This window comes from Molossus molossus, unplaced genomic scaffold (genome assembly GCF_014108415.1).
Source record: "Molossus molossus isolate mMolMol1 unplaced genomic scaffold, mMolMol1.p scaffold_m16_p_3, whole genome shotgun sequence".
Taxonomy (NCBI): Eukaryota; Metazoa; Chordata; class Mammalia; order Chiroptera; family Molossidae; genus Molossus; species Molossus molossus.
The window spans coordinates 94,333,247-94,356,047 of NW_023425366.1; the positions used below are offsets into that span (position 1 = coordinate 94,333,247).

The window sequence follows — 22,801 nt, forward strand, 5'->3', positions numbered from 1 at the left end:
AACAAATGCAAACACCATAGAGTAGAAAAATATTGACCTGTACTCTACTTTGGAAGTCCTAACCCACCCAACTGCAAAGAGCCACTGTTTTTGACCACTCCATCAGTTCTAACCTCACGGGCCATGCAGCTCATTTGCAGTTGATGATCAGGATTTTATCAGCTTTTGTTTAAAGATGATTTAAGAACATCTTCTTTCTTCACAATATGACTACCACATTCACCCTTTTTAATAATGTTTGTGTTTTTGCCAAGAGCAAATTATAATCAGCTTTACTGTAGTTATCATTTCTGACCTACCTCTCCTTTATTGTCTATTTTTACTCCTACTTCATTCAAGTCACTTCATATATATATATATGTGTGTGTATATATATATATGTATATATCTATATGTGTGTGTGTACACACACACACACATATTTATCCTCACCCGAGGACACTTTTCCTTTTTTTTTTTTTTTTTTGTTCAGATAGAGCAAGAGGGAGAGCAAGGAAGAAAGAGAGAGAGAGAGAGAGAGAAACATCGACGCAAAAGGGACACATCAAGTGGCCGCCACCCGCACGACCCAACCAGGGCCGGGGACAAACCGCAACCGAGGCACGTGCCCTTAGCGGGAACCGAACCTGGGTCTCTCTGGACCACAGGCCGACACTCTGACCGCTGAGCCAAACCGGCCAGGGTCACTTTTCCATTTTTTGTTCAGATAGAGTGAGAGAGAGAGAGAGAGAGAGAAACATCACCATCGACGCAAAAGGGACACATTGAGTGGCTGCCTCCCGCATGACCCAACCAAGGCCGGGGACAAACTGCAACCGGGGTACATGCCCTTAGAGGCAACCAAACCTGGGTCTCTCTGGTCCGCATGCTGATACTCTAACTGCTGAGCCAAAATGGCCAGGGCCACTTCACATATTTTAATGAGATTTTTTCCCCTTGATAATTAAAGACAGGACCATTTGACGCTCTTAAACACTTAATGATTTACAAAAGTAATAGTTTTAAGATTAAGTGAAATTCTGCTCAAATCCCAGATTTTCATTGCGCATTTGAAAAGCATTAGAGGTGCAGATATTGTCTGCTTGGCAGTGTGCAATGTGCCATGGGTACACGGTGTGCTGGGGGTAAAGGCTGCAATGCCAATGTGAAGGCTTTGGTATGGTTGTAAGCACTGTGCCAGCCACCAGGAAGGAGACAAGAATTCTGCTACAGGAATTTGTTGAGAGCTTAACAGAGAAAGTAACAAATAAATGGGTCTTTTTCTCCCTCTTTCTCTTTGTTTTTAATTTTTTGAGTAAATAATACATTTACATGGTTCTAAGTCAAAAACTTTTATTAGAGCACTCAAGGAGAAGTCTCCTCTCCGTCCTTTTCTCCGAGTCAATTTCCACCCCCAGAATATCAGTGAGCACAGATTTTCTAACATCCTTCTGTGCACACAAGCGTGCGAGCGCGCGCGCACACACACACACACACACACACAAACACTTTATCTTTTTAAAAATGAAACTGTTGCCCTGGCTGGTTTGATTCAGCGGTTAAAGCTTCGACCCGCAATCCAGAGTCCTGGGTTCGGTTCCTGCAAAGAGCACGTACCTCAGTTGCAGTTTGTCTCCGGACCCAGTTGGGGTCGTGTGGGTGGCAACGACGTGATGTGTCTCTGTCCTGTCAATGTTTCTCTCTCTCTCTCCCTCCCTCTCTCCCTCCCGCTCTATCTGACAAAAAATGCAAAAAAAATCCTTGGGTGAGGATAAAAACAAATAAATTGTTTTATAAGTTGCTTTTGTCACGTAATAAAATATCTTAAACATACTTTTGTATTAAAATATAAAGTCAACAACCTTTTATAAGGGTGAATAGTTTCCACTGTGTACATGATTCACAATTTAACCAGTTTACTATCATGTACATGTTACTATACTTTGTTATTACAAAAAAAAAAAGACAGAAGAAATAAGCTTGTAAGTCCATCATTTCTTTATTGAGGACAAGATAAGTTCTTAGAATTAAAATTGTGGAATAAATGGTACGCAATTTGTAATTTTGATAGTTCTAAATTGCCCTCTTTAGAGGCAGTACCAATTTTACACTCTTATCAGGAATTATGAGTGTCTACTTCCCCAAATGCTCACAACAGTTTTTCCATTAGAATTTTTGTTTTATCAAAGCTTACAAGTAAAAAAAAAATTATCTCATAGTTTTATTTTGCACTTTCTTATTGTAAGTAAGAATACACATGTTTTAGTATACTTGTCACTGGTATTTCCTTTTTTGACAGCAGTTAATTCTTATCCTTGGACCTTTTTATTGGATATTTTGTTATCAATTTGCAGAACATCTTTATGTATGAGAAACATGTCTTTGTGTCATGAATTGCAAATGTTTTCAGAGTTTACATTTGTCTTTTATTCTTAATTGGAGTGTGTTTTTCCCCCTTTTATTGTCATGCATTGTATTTTATTTAATGTAGCTGAAATTACTAATCTATACTCTAGAGCTTTCAAGTGAAGTAACATATAAGAAATACTTCCTCAGATCTAAGACTATAAAAATTTCCACGATTATTTTTCACATCACTAGCTTCTTTTGTTGATATTTATGTCTTTGATTTGTTTAAGATTTATCTTGGTATAAGATGTGACGTATGGACATCAAATTAATTTTTTTTCAAATGATACCCAGTCATCTCAATATAATTCACTGAATATAATTTCCCACATTGATTTAAATATTATATATTTGGGTTCTTATACTGGAATTTCTATTGTATTCCACTGGGCTGTTTGTTTAAATACTAGTAACACAGTAATTTAAACATTTTAGGATAACGTTTTAGTATCTAGAAGAGATAATTTTCTACTTTTCTTTTAAAAAAATTTCCCTTCTGATCTTTTGATAGAAATAGGGTACCCGAGGCTATTCTAAAACTATTTCTTTATATTTCTGCTATTGACTGCTTTCTATGAATACAGAATTACTTCAGTTCCACTTATCCCTACTCTTGTTCCCCTAGAGACCTTCAATTTCAATGCTAAAGTCACAGTAAATAAATTATTTTAGTGAATAGAAAATATAGCAAAGATCCATTGACTAAATATCTAATACATTAGCCATGAGAGGCAGTAGAATATACACTAGAGAGAAATGTTAAGTTTTCCAAGAATTAGTCCCTCTGGGCTACCCTCCCAAAGGCCCCTTGGAAATTGGCTACATCTGAATGCTTAACCTGTTCCATCTGGGTAGACTGCTGAGGTGGTGGATATGGGCCGGAGTCACTGACCTGTCAGGCTATGCATGCACGACCGCAAGGCTTGGACCCCTGAACCCTGACGACACAGAGGAAAGGTTCCCCCATTCATGAAGGGAGAGGTGAAGAAACAGCCTTTATCACATCAGAGGAGAGAGACAGTTCTGTTTTCCAGTCTTGCGAACTCCACCGCCGTGCCAGGACCAGGACCAGGACCACTACACTGGGTGTTGTCCTGGCCTTGCCGGATCGCGGGGCACCCACATAATACAACACGCAAAGAGAGAACCCCGCTCATGTTGCTGCTGTCCTCATGTATTTCCCCCAAGAAATGTAGACCGTGGGCTGCAGCGTGTGCTGCCAGGTATCTACCCCTGTCTGCTCAACACTAAGAGTGGAAGCTCTGAAGAATCTAGCAGGTTGGAATCCTGGCTCTGTGGTTTTCTACCTGCACAACGTCAAGAAACTTGGCCTCTCTGTGCCTCAGTTTCTCCAGCTATAAATTGGGTTAATGAGAGTAACCAACCTCACAGCACTCTGTGATGATTAAGTAAGAAAATCCATGTGAAGTAATTTAACTATCGTCTAGAACACTGGTTCTCAACCTGTGGGTCGCGACCCCTTTGGGGGACAAACGGCCCTTTCACAGGGGTTGCCTAAGACCATCAGAAAACACGTATTTCCAATGGTCTTGGGAACTGAGACACTGCTCCTCTATCCGTCTCCAGGCGGGTCCGCCCACATGCAGATACCCCCACACACAACATGAGGAACTGGATTAAAGGGTCGCGGCATGAGGAAGGTTGAGAACCACTCGTCTAGAATATAGTAAATGCTCCATAGATATTAGCTTTTATGAAGCTGTTACTTTGGTACATATAATCTGCTGGCAGAATCAGACATGGAAAATAATTAAAATACAATGTAAGGCCCTAGCTGGTTTGGCTCAGCGATTAGAGTGTCAGCCTGCGGACCAATGAGTCGTGGGTTCGGTTCTGGCCAGGGGCACGTACCTTGGTTGCGATTTGTCCCTGGCCTCAGATGGGGACGTGCAGGAGGCCGCCACTCAATGTGTCCCTTTCATGTCGATGTTTCTCTCTCTCCCTCTCTCTCTATCTGAACAAAAATGGAAGGATATCCTTTTTATCCTCAGGTGAAGATAAAAAATAAATAAATAAAATACAATGTAAGGAATACAATGGAAGAATAGCTTATTTGTTATGGGAGCAGAAAGTAGGTCTAGATTTTCAGCAGCCTGGCTTTCTTATTTAAGAATAGGGAAATTTATGTTTTAACTACAGTGTTGGAAATTTTTTTATTTTAAAGAACTTAAAAGATGATAGTTTTGTGGTTTTTAAATTGATGACCTAAAAAGTTTTATCTCTTTCCAATATTTACAATCCCCTTACTCAAATCTCAATTTTAATACATAGTTTTCCTTTTGGGAAATAGTCAATGAATTTACTTATCACTTATTTTAAAGTGAAAAAAAATAATTAAAATAAATAGAGTTAATACACTTTTGGTAATATGAGTAAAAGCAAGTCCTTTTCAGTTTAGGACAGAAGTTTACTTTTCATGGTTTAACAAAGCAGAGTTGGAACAACAGCTATAGGTACTGTGCCAGCAATTTTGTGAGTTTCATGAGCATAAGTAAATGTATTTGTCGTCACAGATCTCAAACAACTAAATGCTGTGGTAATGGAACAAAGCTGAAGACTCTTCAGAATGAATTGCAAACAACTATTAGACCTATAAAGAGGCATTGAAGGGAAACTTTCCAATACAGTGATGCTATTTTCCTGCCTTCCATTTAAGCCAGGAAAGAATAACTAGCTCCAGGAATGTTAAAGAAGGTATAGTCTGGAAGGGGGGTCATGCAAGGACATCTGGCACCTACTTGCGCTTGATCCAAGAGGACTCAAACTCAAAATAACATTTTATTATAAAAAAATTCTGGAACGTCTTCTGATATACCATTTCATATTATATTAATGTGTTCTGCTTGCCTTCTTCACTGAAATTAAACAAATAGCTAGATGAATGAATCTTTGAATTGAGCAAGTAACTGAAACAACCTTCTCTTCGGATGTGAAGAAATAGTTTACTCCACCAAAGCATCATTTTTCCAACTATATGACAGAAATAGGAAAAGATTTTGTAGCCCATCTGGCCCAGGAGAAATAAGACATGACTTCAGTAGGAATAAGAGGTTTTATTAAATGTGGGACCCTAACTGAGTGAGAAGGAAAATAACTTATTTGCCTTTAGGCATGCGTGTGCACTGAGAAGAGAAGAGAGGAGAAGAGAGGAGAAGAGAGGAGAAGAGAGGAGAAGAGAGGAGAAGAGAAGAGAAGAGAAGAGAAGAGAAGAGAAGAGAAGAGAAGAGAAGAGAAGAGAAGAAGAGAAGAGAAGAGAAGAGAAGAGAAGAGAAGAGAAAGAAGAGAAGAGAAGAGAGAGAGAAGAGAAGAGAAGAGAAGAGAAGAGAAGAGAAGAGAAGAGAAGAGAGAGAAGAGAAGAGAAGAGAAGAGAAGAGAAGAGAAGAGAAGAGAGAAGACAGAAGGAGAGGAAGATACTTTCTGCTTCAGGCTCAGAGTTACAGCTTGGACAATAGTGTGTATCTGAACATGAATAAAAAGAATCCCATATGAGAATCCACAAGACTAATGATATAAAACAAAACAAGCCTCAATGATAATGAGTCATATGTTTCAAACACCGAATTGGGAGATAAATGTTGTTCCATTTTTTTTCCTTTTAGTATTAACTATGTATGCTCAAACTTAAATTTGTAACAGAACAAACCTTTTAGGATAAGGTTTTAGTTAAGAATACAGTTCTTTCTTTTCAATACAGAGCAAAGGAGCCTCACCTCAGAACCACTACCTGCAGGTGAACGAGGAGAGACAATGACACAAGGAGCTAAACATGCTGACCTGCATTTACTGTTCATGCTCGTGGTCTCCGAATGGCAACCAGAGCAAAATAAAATTATGACAAAAATGAAAAAGTCAGATGAAGGAAAAATTCCCATGATGAAGATCACTGACCTCTTTCCAAATACAATTTTAACTCTGGCCCCACATTTCACCTTCTTTTTTGGATATTCAACCCAAGTCAAAGAAATGAACTTATTACACACACTACTCCCAATTAATCAACACATATTTTTTGGAGCCTACAAAACTTCATGAATAGTTCCAGGCTCTGGGATACAGCAAAAACTAAGCTTCTGTCCTTAAGTATCTTGCTCAAGTGTTGCAGTGAGATAGTCAACAAACAAATACCCCCAAAAAAAAAATCAGTGAAAAAAAAACATTATTTAAAAAATAATTTTTTAAAGCTAATAAGCTAACTTTGCAGTCTATTGTTAGTGCTGCAACCTTTTCCCAATCATTCAGATCCAAAACACTGGGGTGATCTTTCCTATTTCTGAACAGACTTAGTAAATTAAAGACAGAAAAAAATTCTTTTGAGAATTTCATTGCTGTATAAATAGAAATATGATATGTGCTATAATAGAAAAAAGAACAGCATTATTTTTAAATAAAAATTTCCAAAACTACTGGATTTTATATTCACATTGTAATCTACATAGAAACTAAAACATCTTTCCTTTGACAGTTAATCAAAATTTACTGTTATGGTTGTATTTTCACTTGGAGCAAACACTCAATTTATGTCAGCATTTTTATATTGACACCATATAAACTATACATGAACTGACTATAATGTAAAACCTGTCACTGAGCCCTGGCTGGCTTGGCCCAGCAGTTAGAGCACTGGCCCTTGAACAGAAGGGTCTCAGGTTCGATTCCTTGTCGAGGGCACGTGCCTGTGATGCAGGTTAGATTCCCCAGCCCCAGTCAGGGTCATGCAGGAGGCAACCAACTGGTGTGTGTGTCTGTCTGTCTGTCTGTCTCTCTCTCTCTCTCCTCCTCCCTCCCTTCCACGCTTTCTAAAAAATCAATGAAAAAATATCCTCAGGTGAGGATTAACAACAATTTTTAAATAAATAAATAAAACCTGTCACTGAGTCAAGCAACAGTCTATAGTCTTTCCAGATATATTAACCTACCAATTACATGAAGTAATTTTACATAAGGAAATGCCACTTTATTTTTTACATAGAAGAACAGTATTACCCAAAGAATATGAACAACATTGTCACTTTTAAGATGTACCGAAATAAATATGTCTTATACATAAAGTAAAGGCTTCATAAAACCTTTAGTTTTCAAGTTCTAATGACCACTTCTTTTAGTTCTGCTATGCCCCTCCAATACCAAATATTAAATCACATAATTCTTTCTGGGCAACGGTTAAGTGGATTTGGCGGCCTGGGCAGGAAGTAAGGAAAGAGATGACTGGATTCAGGGTTCCGGGTGGTGCCCACATTACATCAATAGCCTCCTTTCCTAAGGAACATAGACAAGTGTGAATAAAGAGTTGCACTGTCCTTCTCCAAGCTCTGTCTTGGCTCTATATGTTGTTTTGATGAAATGTGATGCAGAAAAGGCTCATTCTATTTTCAACTAAGAAGAAATATACATTGGTGATTAATGGAAATGTCATAACCATTTAAATCAGCCAGTGACTGTGCCTTCTCACCTAAAATCCAACACTGTCTTTGTTCCCAAGTCCACCATCCTTGAATCTAGTTTGGACATTATTCCAGAAGTACAAAGTGAAGGGGGTGACAAAAGGTTAAGTGACAGAAGCAACTCCAAAAATGTCAGGAGAAAAAACAGAAAAAGTAGCAAGGACACGGCAGCGCGGCACCGTTCTGCAGATCCCTGATTCCCTGTCCAGTTCCTGTGCCACCTCACACCAGTGGCCCATCCTCCACATGTTTTTCTCAACCTTTCCGATATGGGCAGACTTTGATTACCAACATTGTGTTGAAGTAGCATAACCTACCTGAACATTCGTGCTACCAGTTACAGAGAGCATTTGTTTGGTCTCTAAAACAACCACCTTTTATTACCTTCTCTTTTGGGTGAGCATGAAATTAAGCTTAATAATGTAAATAAAATTATGAAGATTAGGGTGCTGACTATAAAAAACCAGGTTGGTTGATATAAATGGATTTAGTAAAGATAAAGATTATACTTCAATACTACTAGAAGGGTAACAGTTATTCTAAATATCTATGTTCATTAAACCTCGGCACACTTCAAAGCTTCTTGAATCTTATAATGATGGAGCTCTGGATCACAGATGTAACAGGTTAATTTATTTTAGTTGAGGAGTGCTGATGGAATTCACATTTCACTATTATAATCCAAATCTCATATTCCAGAAAATTATTATTTTTTTTTAATGTTTCTGAGTAAGCTATTCTTTCACAGAATACCTGCTATGGTCATTTCCAAATCCCCCTGAGTCAGTTATGCTTAATTTTCAGTTTGGTGGCCAGTCAAGCAATAATATTTGATATGAAAATTAACATATTTATTTTATAATATATGACAGAGTACCAACTTCTAAAGAATCATTTTACACATGACACTATATTTCACTTGGACTTCTCTTTACCCAGTTTTAATCTTTTATATAATTGTTTAAGTGAAATGACAGACTGCTTCATTGAGAAAAAAATTATAAATAGCTGGATTAGTCCATTCTCATTACAAACTAAAAACAGAATAAACCGGCTGCAAAATGCTCATTGGCTCTTCTCAAGTCAAACCCATTAAATATACAAAGCAATACAAAACTACTCTAAGGTTATAACTCCACTTTTCATATCAAATTAAATGTTTCAAATTCAGGATGAAGATAGTTTTTTGGCTACAGAGTCATCAATTAGATATATAGAGACATTCAAAAGTAGAGACACTCACCTTCACACTTCTGAGTAGTTTCACTCTGCTTGTGACCAGCCGGGCATTTGCATTCAAAAGAGCCCACTGTATTGATGCAGTTTCCTCCCTGACATATCCCAGGAATAGCTTGGCATTCATCAACATCTGCAAGAAGAAAGCATTTTAAACACAGATATCACTGATTTTCAGAATGTCTCTCTAGGTATTTCTTTAGTGTATGGAAAAATTCAGTTTTTCTCAAGAGAATGATGTGAGGTGAGTCAGGACCACTTTGTGTGCATATTTTAAAAAATTTATATAAATGGTACGTATATGTTATAAATTTTATTTTGTTTCCTGATTTTCTTAATGAAATTTTATTTTAAAAATCCATCCATGTTGTTATATGGACAACAAATCTCTTGCTTTGCTGTGCTGCAGAATACTTCTGAGTGTGTTTGCTCTCCTGGTGATGGACTCAGTATACCTCCCAGTTCTCACCACCTCAGCAAATAATACAATGAATGCCACTACTATGTCTCTTTATGAAGCTGAGTGAACATGGACTTTGGGGACTCAAAGAGAAAATAGACTAGTAAGTTAAATATAAAAAGACAAACACATTAAAATATAAACAAAGAGAGAGAACAAATAATCCAACTGTGGAGCTAAAATGGAATTTTAAAATATACTCAATCTAAAAGAGGCAGGAAAAGAGAAAAAGAGGAATGAAGACTAGGTGAGACAGACAGACAAAAAAATATAATAAGATATATATTTAAACCAATAATGTTGATAATGACATGAAATGTAAATGGTATAAATAGTCCAATTAAAAGTGCTGAGATTGTAAAATTTAATTTCAAAAGGCAAAACACAAGGTTACATTATCTATAGGCAACCCACTTTGACAGAGATAGCTTAAAAAAGTAAAAGGATGACAAAGATATATCATGTTCATTAATCAAAAGAAAGGTGGAATGGCTATGTCAATATTGTACAAAGTGTTCCTCAGAACAAGATATTATCATGAATAAAGATGGGTATTTCATAATGACAAAGGGCTTAATTCATTAAGAAGACATAATAATGTGAAATGCATATGCACTGATTATAAACTGTTAAATACCCAGAACAGAAAGTGACAGAAAAGAAAAATAGGCAAATCCACAATTATAGATGGAAATTTCCACATTCCTCTCTTAGTATCAAATAGAAGAAGTAGACTAAAAATCAGCAAGGATATATAAGATCTGAACTATACTTTCAACCAACTTGTCCTAATTTACATCACCAAACTTTAGCGGAATATACATTATTTTCAAGAGCACATGGAATATTCACCGAGATGGACTATATTCTGAGGCCATGCTAAAAGACTCATTTAACATAAAAGGATTAAATCACCTAATCAATGTTCTCAACATAGTTAAACTAGAAATTAGTAATAGAAAACATCTGGGATATCCCCAAATATTTGAAATTAAACAATAAACTTTGAAATGATCCATAGATCAAAGAAGTTATATGAAAAATTAGAACACATTTTGAATTAAATGAAAATGAAAGCACAAGGTATCAAAATTTGTGGGATGCCGGTAAGGTGGTGTGTGGAAATAAATATATAGCATTACAATGCTTATTTTACAGAAAGAGAAAGATCTACAATTGGTAAGCTTATTTCTATATTAAGCAATTTTTAAAAAAGCAAATTAAACCTAAACTAAACAGTAGCAAAAATATAATGATAAAACAGAACAACTGTCAAACCACAAAGATAATCAATAACTACAAAACCGGACTCTCTGTAAATAAGTAAAACTGATAAACCTCTGTCAAGATTGGCGCTTAACTGAAACCCAGATCAAGAAAAAGAAGAGAAGAAATGAATGATCACTATCAGGGATGGTCAATATCAGGAATAAGAATGGGTACATCACTACATATTTGTATAGATGAAAAGTATCAAAGGAAATAGTATTAACAACTATATATGGCACTGAATTCACCAATTAAGACAAATTGTATGACTTCTTTAAAAGAGAATACTAAGGCTCACTCAAGAACATGTACTATGAGTAGATTTATGTCTATTAAAGTAATTTAATTTATACTTCAAAATCTTTTCACAAACAAAACTTCAGGCCTAGGTGGCTTTACTGTTGAACTCTTTCAAACATTTAAGAAAAAACAATAGTGGCTGTATACAAATACTTACAGAAAAAAAACAGAAGAAAAGACACTGACTTGCTCATTTTATTGAACTAACATCACCCTGACACCAAAGCCAGGCAAATATATTATGAGAAAGAAAAGAGAATAATAAATTTTTGGAACAGGCACACACAAATTCTTAGCAAGTCAACTTTAGCAATATATGAAAAAGTTAATACATCATGACTAAGTGGGGTTATCCCAGGAATTTAAGGTTGTTTCAACATTTCAACATCAATCAATTTAATTTTCTGTATTAACAGATTAAGGAAGAGAAAACATGATTATCTTGTAGATGCGAAAAAAGCAAGTCACAGAATTTAACACTCACTGATGATTTAAAAAATCTCAGTAAACCAGGAATAAAAGGAAACCCTCGATTTGATAAAAAGCACGTACAAAAAAACTACAGCTAACATACTCTTGGGGACTGGAAAAAATCCTTTGATTTAGAGTATTTGAATCTGTCACTTTATAGCTATGCAAATTTGCCTTAATTTCTCTCTATGTAAAAGCTAATCATCTCTAGTTAAGTGCATTGTTATGAAAGACACTGCATATAAAAACAAATATAAGCGTATGCAAATTTACATTATTCAAATTAACAAGCTAACATAACTCATTTATTAACAGTGTATCTTCAAAATAACATGCTCATTGTAATAAATGTTAACAATACAAAAACTAGAAAATTAAAGAGATAACCACTGAAGTAAGTTAGCTGTCTATTCTTTCACTATTACATGTTCAGAGTGGTGATCTGTTTAACACAAAGAAGATCCCACTCTGTGTTGTTCTGCATCTTGCTTTTTCTCATTAAAAAAATATTTTGTGGGCACATCTCTATGTCAGTATTTACTGATTTACCCTATTATTTTTTTTATTTTATTTTATTTTTTTATCTTCACCCAAGGACATTTTTACATTTATCTTCAGATAAAGCGGGAAGGAGAGAGGGAGGAGGAGAGAGAGAGAAACATCAATGTGAGACAGACACAACGACTGGTTGCCACCCACACAACCCCAACCAGGGCCAGAGACAAACTGCAACCGAGGTACGTGCCCTTAACGGGAACCGAACCCAGGACTCTCTGGCCCTTGGGCTCTAACCACTGAGCAAAACCGTCCAGGACTACACAAGTTTGGTGTATGCTAGTATGTAAAAGAGAATTCAAGCCTGTGAAACAAACAGCTCTAGCATCCTTATTATTTCTTCCTCGCTTTAGCTATCTGTCTATTAAACTGATTACAACAGTACAAAATATTTTTATACTAAAATTAGAGTAGATGTCTTTTTAAAATTTTTATTATTTTTAATTGAATTTACTGGGGTGACACTGGTTAATAAAATGATATAGGTTTCAGGTGTACAATTCTATAATATACCATCTTATATTGTATTGTGTGTTCACCATCCCAAGTCCAGTCTCCTTCCTTCACCATTTATTCCCCTTACCCGCTACCACGGTAACTCTGAGTGGGGGAAAACACCACTATGCTACCATGTAAAAAGGATCTTAACTGAAACCCATGTTAATAGGGCCAAAAAAGGTGACGAAACTTTGTCTGGATCTGAAATATCAACCATAATCTAATCTTGGCACCTTTATATCGTTATTTTTATTTTATGTGCTCTCTCAGTCCACAAAAACAGTCTTATTAAAGGACATCTGACCCAAACAAAAAGCAACTAGAATGAAATATATGACAAGAAGTTTAATTCAGAACATTCAAACCACATTATTTTTAAAATGTACTACATTTCCACTCTCACTACAAAGTGGTGTAAAACACCCCTAGAAACCTCTTTTCCTGGCAGATAAATCAGAGAAACAATATTATGGTATAAGATGAAAAATGAAGCCAAACCTATAAATCCCTCAATACAATTCATAAAATCTTTTGACTACATATTTAGTAGATTCAGTCCATTTTCAAAAGAAAAAGAAAAAATGACTTTACAGGGTTTATTTTGTAATTGCCTAAAAAGTATTTTCCTAGAAGGAAAAATAAAACCTTTATTTTTGAAGTATCCTAGACTACACAGCTATACAGAATTAATTTATTTTAGGTAGATCAAGCTAATCGTTAAAAAAGAACATTTTAAAGAAATCTTATAGAAATAATCAACTTGAACCTACAGAAATACGAAAGTGCTCTCTTGAAAACTAAAAAAAGCAAGCCGCAGACCTTCAAACTATGCAAGTTTCTACATCTTTAAAATGCTAACATAAGCAACTACTAATGTCTGATTAGTTTTCCACTGCCCAGATTACTATACAGATGTGTTTCCATGTAGCCCTGTAATTCAGGCACAAAACTGTTATTTCTTTACATGTTGAATTACTTCAAATCATATGTAAGAATTTTATGGAACAAAATTAAATCTTTTGAAACTTAAACCTCATAGAATCACTTCAGTCTATGTCTATGAGGTTATAAATAATGTAACAAAGCAACAGTAATTCTAGTTCATGAACTCATTTATTCTCCAACTTCTCCAAATAAACTTGCTGTAAAAGATCAAACTGATTTTATTATATAAATTAGTATTCGATGGTACATTATTTTTAGTTCACATTAAAATGTGAAAAAATGTGTGCATGGCACAGGCATATAAAATGGTTCATTTAATTTATATCTATGGGAACCAAGGGAATTCCTTTTACTATATTTGATAATGAATGTTTTTGAACTTTGCCACCAAATTAGATCCATTTTATTATTATTATTATTATTTTTAATCCTCACTTGAGGATATTTTTCCATTTATTTTCAAATAGAGTGGGAGGGAGGGGGAGAGACAGAGAGAGACAGAGAGAGAGAGAGAGAGACAACACAGAGAGAGAAACATCAATCTGCCTCCCACACGACCAGACCAGGGTTGGAACCAAACTGTAACCGAGGTATATGCCCTTGACCAGAATCGAACCCACAACTCTTTGGTTGGTGGGCTGACGTTCCAACTGCCGGGCCAAACCGGCCAGGGCTAGATCCACTTTTAAAATGTAAGTTCTGCCCTGGCCGGTTTGGCTCAGCAGTTGGAGCGTCGGTCTGTGGACCAGAGAGTCCCAGGTTCGGTTTCTTCTAAGGGCACGTACCTCTGTTGCAGTTTGTCCTCGGCCCCATTTGAGGTCGTGTGGGTGGCAGCCACTCTATGTGTCTCTCTCACATTGATGTTTCTTTCTCTCTCTTCCTCCCCCTCTCCCTCCTGCTCTATCTAAATGATAAATCTAAAAATATCCTTGGGTGAGGATAAAAATAAAATAAAATAAAATGTAAGTTCTTATATTTACACTCAATGGATATTCATACATAGTACTTGTGTTTCTATAAAAATGAATGTTAGCCATATTGGTTCCACTTTTTTTTTTTTTGGTACATGCCCCTAGCAGGAATCGAACTCAGGACTCTCTGATCGGCAGGCCGATGCTCCAACTGCTGAGCCAAACCAGCCAGGACCACTTTTAAAGTTCTTATTTCTAGTCTCCATGAATATTCACACATGGTACTTGTTTTTCTATAAAGAGGAATGTCAGTCTTTAAGTACAGCAATTGAAAAATAGATATCTCTCATCCTGAAATTGAAGAAAAGCACGGTATCTTGGCAACCATTCAATATGGTTGGATTCAGCCAGAATACCTGCTCATGTATTCACAGAATTCAAATTAATAAATGATGATCCCAACAAGCAAATATTAGAAACTTACTACCTGTAGGACTCTAATTGTAATAAAAAGAAGAGAGCATGGTCTTCTTGATGTTCCTTATCTCAACAAATGTCATCAACATTTATCCATTGTCAAAATCAGAAACCTAGGAGATACTACACTCTATTTTTCCTGTTGCACTTGTCTCACATCATTCTATCAGTAACAGGTGCTTACTTCCCAAACAGATCTCAGATCGCCCCTGTACCTCTACCTGGTCTCAACCTCCGTCACACACCACCTGGACTGTTGCAGGAACCTTTCTTTGCTTCCACTCTGGCCCCTAGAATTGATATTCTACACAGAAACTGAAGTAATTTTATTTAAATGTAAATCAAATCAAGTACAGATTATTACCTCAGAAGGGTGTAGACACTGCCACACTGGTGTTTGGTCTATGAGTTACTCTACATAAGTCTGAGAAAAGTTGGGATATTCTCTTTAAAAAAAAATACTTGCGCCCTGGCTGACTTGACTCAGCAGTTGGAGCGTCGACCCATGGACCAGCATCTCGCGCTTGATTCTGGTCCAGGGCATGTACCTTGGTTGTGATTTGGTCCTGGCCCTGATCAGGGTCATGCGGGAGGCAACCAGTCTATGTGTTATCTCTCACTTTGATGTTTTTCTCTCTCTTTCTCTCTCTCTCTCTCCCTCCTGTCTTCCCTCCCATTGAATCTGAGGATAAATGGGAAAATATCCTCAGGTGAGGATTCAAAAAACAAAACAAAAAAGACTTGCTTATTCTTTCTTATGCCCACAGGATTCCCTTTACTGTTTCTTTTTATTAAAATTTTGTGCCTTCCAATCTACAGATTGAAGCCTTTATTTTAGAAAATTTTTCTTTTTTATCTTTAAGCAGTTTTCAGTTCCTTTCATCAGTTTTCTTTAGTCTGACTTCATTATATCACAGCTTCTTTATAATCATTCTTCACTGTTATCTGACACTGATTATTGATTTCCTTAAGCTTAACCACAGTCACTGATACTTTTTAGTTTTATGTATGTTTTTATTTATATAAGTATACATGCATTATTTGCCTTCCACTAGGTAAAGATTTAAATCCTTTCTCAATTTCTTTCTTGAGTATTATCAATTAATTTTACCTCTGATTGTCTGTACTGAACTCTTATAACTCTCCTTTGAGTACTTTTAAAAAGGATCATATTGGTTTTCATTTCCTTGAGATAAAAGAAGCATATGAACTTGGTATTTATTTGGGAATTGTTTGAAGCATATTCATCTTTCTTTTCTTTATATTCTTCTCTCTTTTTTATCAGTTTTTATGTAGGCCTTTTCTCTTTATTACTCTTTAAATGGTGTCATTTCCTGCTGAAGCAAGAAAGGGGATAGTCAAGAGGAAATGGATTGGTTTGAACGTCTACAGGGAATGCTGCTTGCAACAGTTTCTCACCAAATTCCCACATTTTCTCCCCTGGGTATTAATTTTCAACTTTCAGGTGGTAATGTGGCTCCTACCTTATGCCCTTTCAGACACTGACTCTCCAAGTTGCTCACTAGTGGATCTTACATCCTCTTTGACTTTCCCTCTTCTTTACTTCAGAGAGTGTCCCTGGCTGAAAGGCTGGGTAGAGAATACTAGAAATTGGATGCCTCCAAAGTTTCTCCTTCTGCTATCCCTTTACTCTGAGAGTCCACAGTAGATCTGTCTCTCAGGGACATCCTCTTCCTCTCCAGGGGAACATCCACAAGCACTGAATAGCATTTCAGGATGCTGATACTCATAGCAGATGCTCAGGAGATTCTCCTGGTCTCAGTGACTTCTCCACAATCGCATGTGTTCATCACTGCTTTTCATTGGGGGCTGTAGAACTTTATTTTAGAATGTCTTACTTTCTGTTATTCATTTTCTTGTTAGTTTCTGTCAAGTCAGAAAACAGGAATATTCTTCCATTTTAAATAAGAGTTTCTGTGTCAAGTAAATTTTAAGAAAAAATTTTGGATTGGCTTATATTCATGAGCCATTCATTTTGCAATGGCTTATATTCATACAGTATGAATTAAAGTTGAACTTTGTAATGATCTGGTTAACTTAGTCAATGTAGACAGCCAAGATATATTTGTCTTGAATAATTTATACTAATCAAATGAACCATGTCTCCTTTTTATTCAGTGAACTACAGAAGGCCTAGAGATAACTATCTTTTTTTAAACTCATTTTTATTGTTGAATGTATTACAGATGCCCCCCTTTTTTCCCCGTTGACCCCCCTCCCCAACCCCTCCCCCCTCCTGCCTTCCTACACTGTTGTCAGTGTCCATTGGTATAGAAGTTCTTTGGTTTCTCTCGTCCCACCCTCCCTCCCCAATTCCCTTTGAGGTAACAACAAATTGTACTTCTTAATTCCTTCATCTTTTTCACCCATCCCTCCAGCCCCCATCGATCTGACAAGCAACAAAAAGTTCTCTGTATCTATTAGTCTGTTTCTGTTCTGCTTGCTCATTTTGTTTGTAGATTCGATTGCTGATAGATATGTATTAATTGCCATTTTATTGTTCATAGTTTTGTTCTTCTTATCCTTCAAGAAGGCCCTTCAACATTTCATATAATACTGGTTTGGTGGTGATAAACTCCTTTAGCTTTTTCTTGTCTGGGAAAGTCTTGATATGTTCATTAATTTTAAATGATAGCTCTGCAGGATAGAGTAATCTTGGATGTAGGTTGTTGCTTTTCATTACCTTGAGTATCTCTTGCCACTCCTTTCTGGCCTGCAAAGTTTCTTTTGAGAAATCAGCTGACAGTCTTATGGGAGCTCCTTTGTAGGTAATGAACTGCTTTTCTCTTGCTGCTTTTAAGATTCTCTCTGTCTTTAACCTTTGGCATTTTGATGATGATGCGTCTTGGTGTGGACTTCTTTGGGTTCATCTTGTTTGGGACTCTCTGTGCTTCCTGGACTCGTATGGCTATTTCCTTCACCAAGTTAGGGAGTTTTCTGTCATTATTATTTCAAATAGTTTTTCAATTTCTTGCTCTCTCTCTCTTCTCCTTTTGGCATCCCTATAATGCAAATGTTGGCATGCTTGAAGCTGTCCCAGAGGCTCCTTACACTATCCTCATTTTTTGGGGGATTCTTTTTCCTTTTTGCTGTTCTGATTGGGTGTTTTTTGCTTTGTTATATTCCAAATCGATGATATGCTTCTTGGCTTTTCCTGCTCTACTATTGATTCCCTGTAAATTATTCTTTATTTCAGTTAGTACATGTTTAATTTCTGACTGGCTCTTTTTCATGTTGTTGATCTCACTAAGCTCCTTGGAGTTTCTTCTTAAGTTCCTTGAAGTTCTCACTAAGTTCCTTAAATGTTTCACCAAGTTCCTTGAGCAACCTTATAATCAGTGTTCTGAACTCTGCCTCTGATTGTTTGCTTATCTCCATTTTGTTTAGTTCTTTTTCTGGAGTTTTGTTCTTTTCTTTCTTTTGGGACATGTTTCTTTGTCTCCTCATTTTGGCTGCTTCCCTGTGATTGTTTCTATGTATTAGGTAGAGTTGCTATATCCTCTAGGCTTTGTAGGGTGGCCTATTGTGGTAGGTGTCCTGTAGGATCAAGTGACACAGCCTCTCTGATCACCCCAGCTGGGCCCTTGAGGTGCAACCCAGTGTGGACTGTACACCCTTCTGTTTTAATTGAGTCTTGACTGCTATTGGCACATCAATGGGAGGGATTTACTCAGGCTGATCAGCTGCAAGGACTGGCTGTGCTCACTGACCACTGGCCCCCAACTCCCTTGGAGGATCAGCTGTGTAGGGGCCACCACACAGAGCAGGACTTACTTCATCAAGGCCCTGGTACACACTGAATCTACTCATTGAGTGTGTCACTTGGGGAGGTGGTTGGGTGGTGGTGCTTTGATGTGGTCTGAAGCTGTCCATTAGGTGTGCTGGCTCTGGGGCAAGGTCAGCCTCTGCCTGTGTTCTACCTGGGCTACCTGGCATAAGCTACATAGTGATCTTCAGACGGCTGCTTCTTATGCTGGGCTTGGAGTTGCCCAGGCAAAGCCAAGCTGTGAACCAAGGTTGGCTGCTTCTAGTGCCAGGTCTGGGTCTACTTAACAAGAGGTATGGGGCTTGCTGAGACCAGATGCTGCTTGTTTGAGAGATTTTAGGAAACTCTAAAGTAGGATCCAAGGTAGGCCAATCCTATGATAAAGCCTTTGGAAACAGCTTGGGTGGGCCCAAAAGTTGGGTGGGTCAGGGCCTCAGGAAATCAGCAGGGTGGGGCTAACAGTGTGAGCCAGGTTGCTGGAGTCCTAGATACGACACCCATCTGCTGCCCTGCGGATGGGCGCACCAAAGGAACAATGGCCTCGCCAGCAGGTCTGAGAGAAAGCTGCCTCTCCAGCCCTCATCCTGAGACCAAACAGCTCAGTTCTTCCCTATATTTCTCTGGTGCCTTTCAAGCTGCCTCCCCTCCGAGCTTCGAGGAAGCAAGTCCGAGTAATTCCATGGATGGGCCCTTTAAGAGGAGCTGCCTGGGGCTCCAGAAGCCTCAGCCTCCCTCAGCCCCAGTTCCCGCTGGTTTTTCCAGCCAGAAGTTATGGGGATTCTCTTCCTGACACTGGAACCCTGAGCTGGGTGCCTGGTGTGGGACAGGGACACCTCACTCCTCAGGGAGGACCTTCTCAGCCAAGGTGTCCCTCCTGATTTTTATCTGCCACTCGTGGGTGTGGGACCAGCCCGTCCACCTCCGCCCCTCCTACCAGTCTTGGTGTGGCTGCTTCCTTAATTTCATAGTTGTAGGACTTCCATTCAGCTTGATTTTAGGTGGTTCTGAAGGATGGTTGGTCTGTAGTTTAGTTGTAATTTAATGTGATTGTGGGAGGAGGTGAGTACTGCACTTACCTATGCCACCATGTTGACCGGAAGCCTAAAAAAATAACTTTCTATTGTGGGCATCTTCCTCCCAGTCTACAGTGGAGAAATTAGCCACGCTCACCTGGTTTTAGCTTAGATTAAACTTCTCCACATTATTCATGTGCACTCCACGTAAAGGAATGAAGTATTTCTGTACACTAACACCCTTGGATAGAGTACACACCAGCATTTGTTTTGCAGGGAGTGATGTAGGGTCTGTACTGTTATTTCCTTATTCAAGTCCTTGTCCTGTGTCCTAGCTGGGCCCTGACTGATGGTGTGCATCTGAATTCCATACTTCTCCACTGGAAAGGAGCAGAGGCTCAGCATCAGTCTATTATTATTGTCCACAATAAAGCAAAAGATGGGATTTAATGAGCAAATTTCTTCTGCCATTTTCACTGAAAAGCTTAATTCCTAAAGATCAAATAACATAATTATGAAAATTTTATTTTTACGTGTTTTTCAATGTAAATGAACATGGTTCATTTGAACATCTAAAAGAACCAAAGTCAAGTGCTAATCTTAAATAAGAGACTTTCTAATTAGAGTAGATTCATTAGACTACAAAGAATAAAAAGGAAGAAAGTACTTGTAAGAAAATAATACAACCTATGCAAATGGCAGTTTAAAATCTGTAAATATTCTTGAAAAAGGGCCTAACGCCAATTTTTATGATCTTACATTTTAAGACCTATACTAGTTAACTTTGTTCATTTTACTGCATAATAAAATGGAAGAAAGTACAAGATTAAATGTGGATTCGACATTGGCACAGGGCGAGAACTGAGATGGCTCTCAATATGGAAGGAGTCAAGAATCATGACGCCTGACCTCACACTGCCCTAGGAATGTCCACCATTCTGACACTGCTTATTTAAGGCCAGAAGGGAATTATGGTAAGTTATGTTGACTGCTTTCCTTGCAGCTTAATTTTTAAAATATAGCATTTTAATTTTCTATCAGCCCTCATTACATGAACATGTTCCAGTCCCTCTTAAGCCACAGAAAAGGTGATTTTCTAATTGTGTCATCAATGGGATAACATTATGTTCAGAACTTCAGAAGGTCCTCCCTCCGTTAACATGAACTGTGTTTTAGAACCAATATTAAGCTATGTACAGTTATCATCTTCACAGCTGAAATTTATTAACTATAAAAAATATTCAATTATCCTGCTAAAAGATCACTGTTAAAGAAAAGTATGACATGTACATATGTTTTATTATGCTTGTTTGGTTTTTTATCCTTGCACAAGAACTTTTTTTTTTTGCATTTATCTTCAGATAGAGCAGAACAGAGAGAGGGAGGAAGAGAGAGAGAGAAACATCAATGTGAGAGAGACACATCAACTGGTTGCCACCCACATAACCCCAACTGGGGCCGGGGACAAACTGCAACCAAGGTATGTGCGTGCCCTTAGTGGGAACCAAACCTGGTACTCTCCGGTTCGCAGGCCGATGCTCTAACCACTGAGCCAAATGGGCCAGGGTTTATTATGTTTTGTGTTTTTTTTTCATGCCCTGTATCTTCCTAGTTAATTTGACAGCAGCATTTGGGAAAAAGTCTAGGAAGTTCAAGGGAAAAATAAAATCACAGTAAGATGTAGTCTTAAAATAGCCTGAACTGAGGATTAGTATTTAATTAAGAACTTTCTGATTATGTCATGATTTTGAAATAAAGCAGAACTTTTAAAACTTGCTTTTCCAGACATTTTAACCATGTGGCAAATTTCATTTTGCTTCTGTTGCTCTATTAATCCATTAGATTTTTTTAAAGGCAAATGGAGCCTAAAACTAATCTTTGATGCATACACATAATCAAATAAATAAGCCTTAAGACATTACCAAATCCTGAAGGACATTCAGAAAGTTTGAGATCAGGCTATATATTTTTAATAACTGTGTTCAGAAAACTGCAGCTCTTGTCTGGCTGGTGTGGCTCAGTGGTTGAGCATTGATCCATGCACCAAGACGTCACCAGTTCGATTCCTGGTCAGGACACAAGCCCAGGTTGTGGGCCTGATCCCCAGTAGGAGGCATGCAGGAGGTGGCCAATCGATGTTCTCTCGCATCGATGTTTCTATCTCTCTCTCCCTCTCCCTTTCTCTCTCTCTGAAATCAATAAAGGAAAAGGAAAGACAAAAAACAAAATACTACAGCTCTCTGAAGAAATACCGGGATAGAAAAGCAATAGAAAAGCATAAGTGCAGATACAGATGATGAGGAGAGTCAATAATTTGGGATGTTGTGGTTGAAGGTAAGGGCTTTTCTCAACCTGGACTATTTCTACGAAAAGTGTTTTTTTGGAAATATTTTTAATTTTAATCCCATTTATTAGTTCAAAAGACATTTACTGAACATCAAGTGCATGGTAGGCACTGTTCTAGAATTAATGAATAGTTAATGAAGCTTACATTCTTGCTGCAGAGGAATAAAAACAATAAAGACAATAAATAAGCAAGTCTATTAGAAGGTAAAAAATGCTGTAAAATAAACAAAAAGTATTACTGCAGTAAATCTAGTCAGCATTAATCTAGTCAATCTAAATAGTACTTCATCTTTAATAGTAATCCATATAAATTCTATGGTAATCTATATACTAATCTAGGAAATCTATGTAGTGTAGTGAATACTGTACAGTTTATAGTATAGCTTATCTTTCATATAAACACTTGTTGCTTTATCAGGAGCTATATATCATCAGACTGGCAGTTGTTTCAAATTGAGGCTATGAACAAGCTCCACAATCTACAGTTCTCATTTGAGCTTTAGGTCACTGGCCTGGCTTTCTGGCATAGGCCATTTACCTGGGCCGAGCAGACAGCACCTCCGCCTCTGACAAGGGTTACTAACATCAACTTGAAAAACGTCAGATCTAACTTTGTATTTGATTAAATTATAACAAATACACCTAACTTCCCATGTCTCAAACACGAGTAAAAGAATTTCTTT

General features: G+C 37.4%; 1 protein-coding gene across 1 annotated transcript in view; it reads right to left on the bottom strand.

Moving 5' to 3' along the window:
- The window catches only part of FBN2 (fibrillin 2), a 262,104-nt gene that overhangs the window by 166,124 nt on the left and 73,179 nt on the right, over positions 1 to 22,801 (bottom strand). Inside the window, exon 7 of the mRNA XM_036279132.1 lies at positions 9,094 to 9,219. Within this exon, the coding sequence (XP_036135025.1) occupies positions 9,094 to 9,219 (126 nt within the window). The remainder of the gene's footprint in view (positions 1 to 9,093; positions 9,220 to 22,801) is intronic.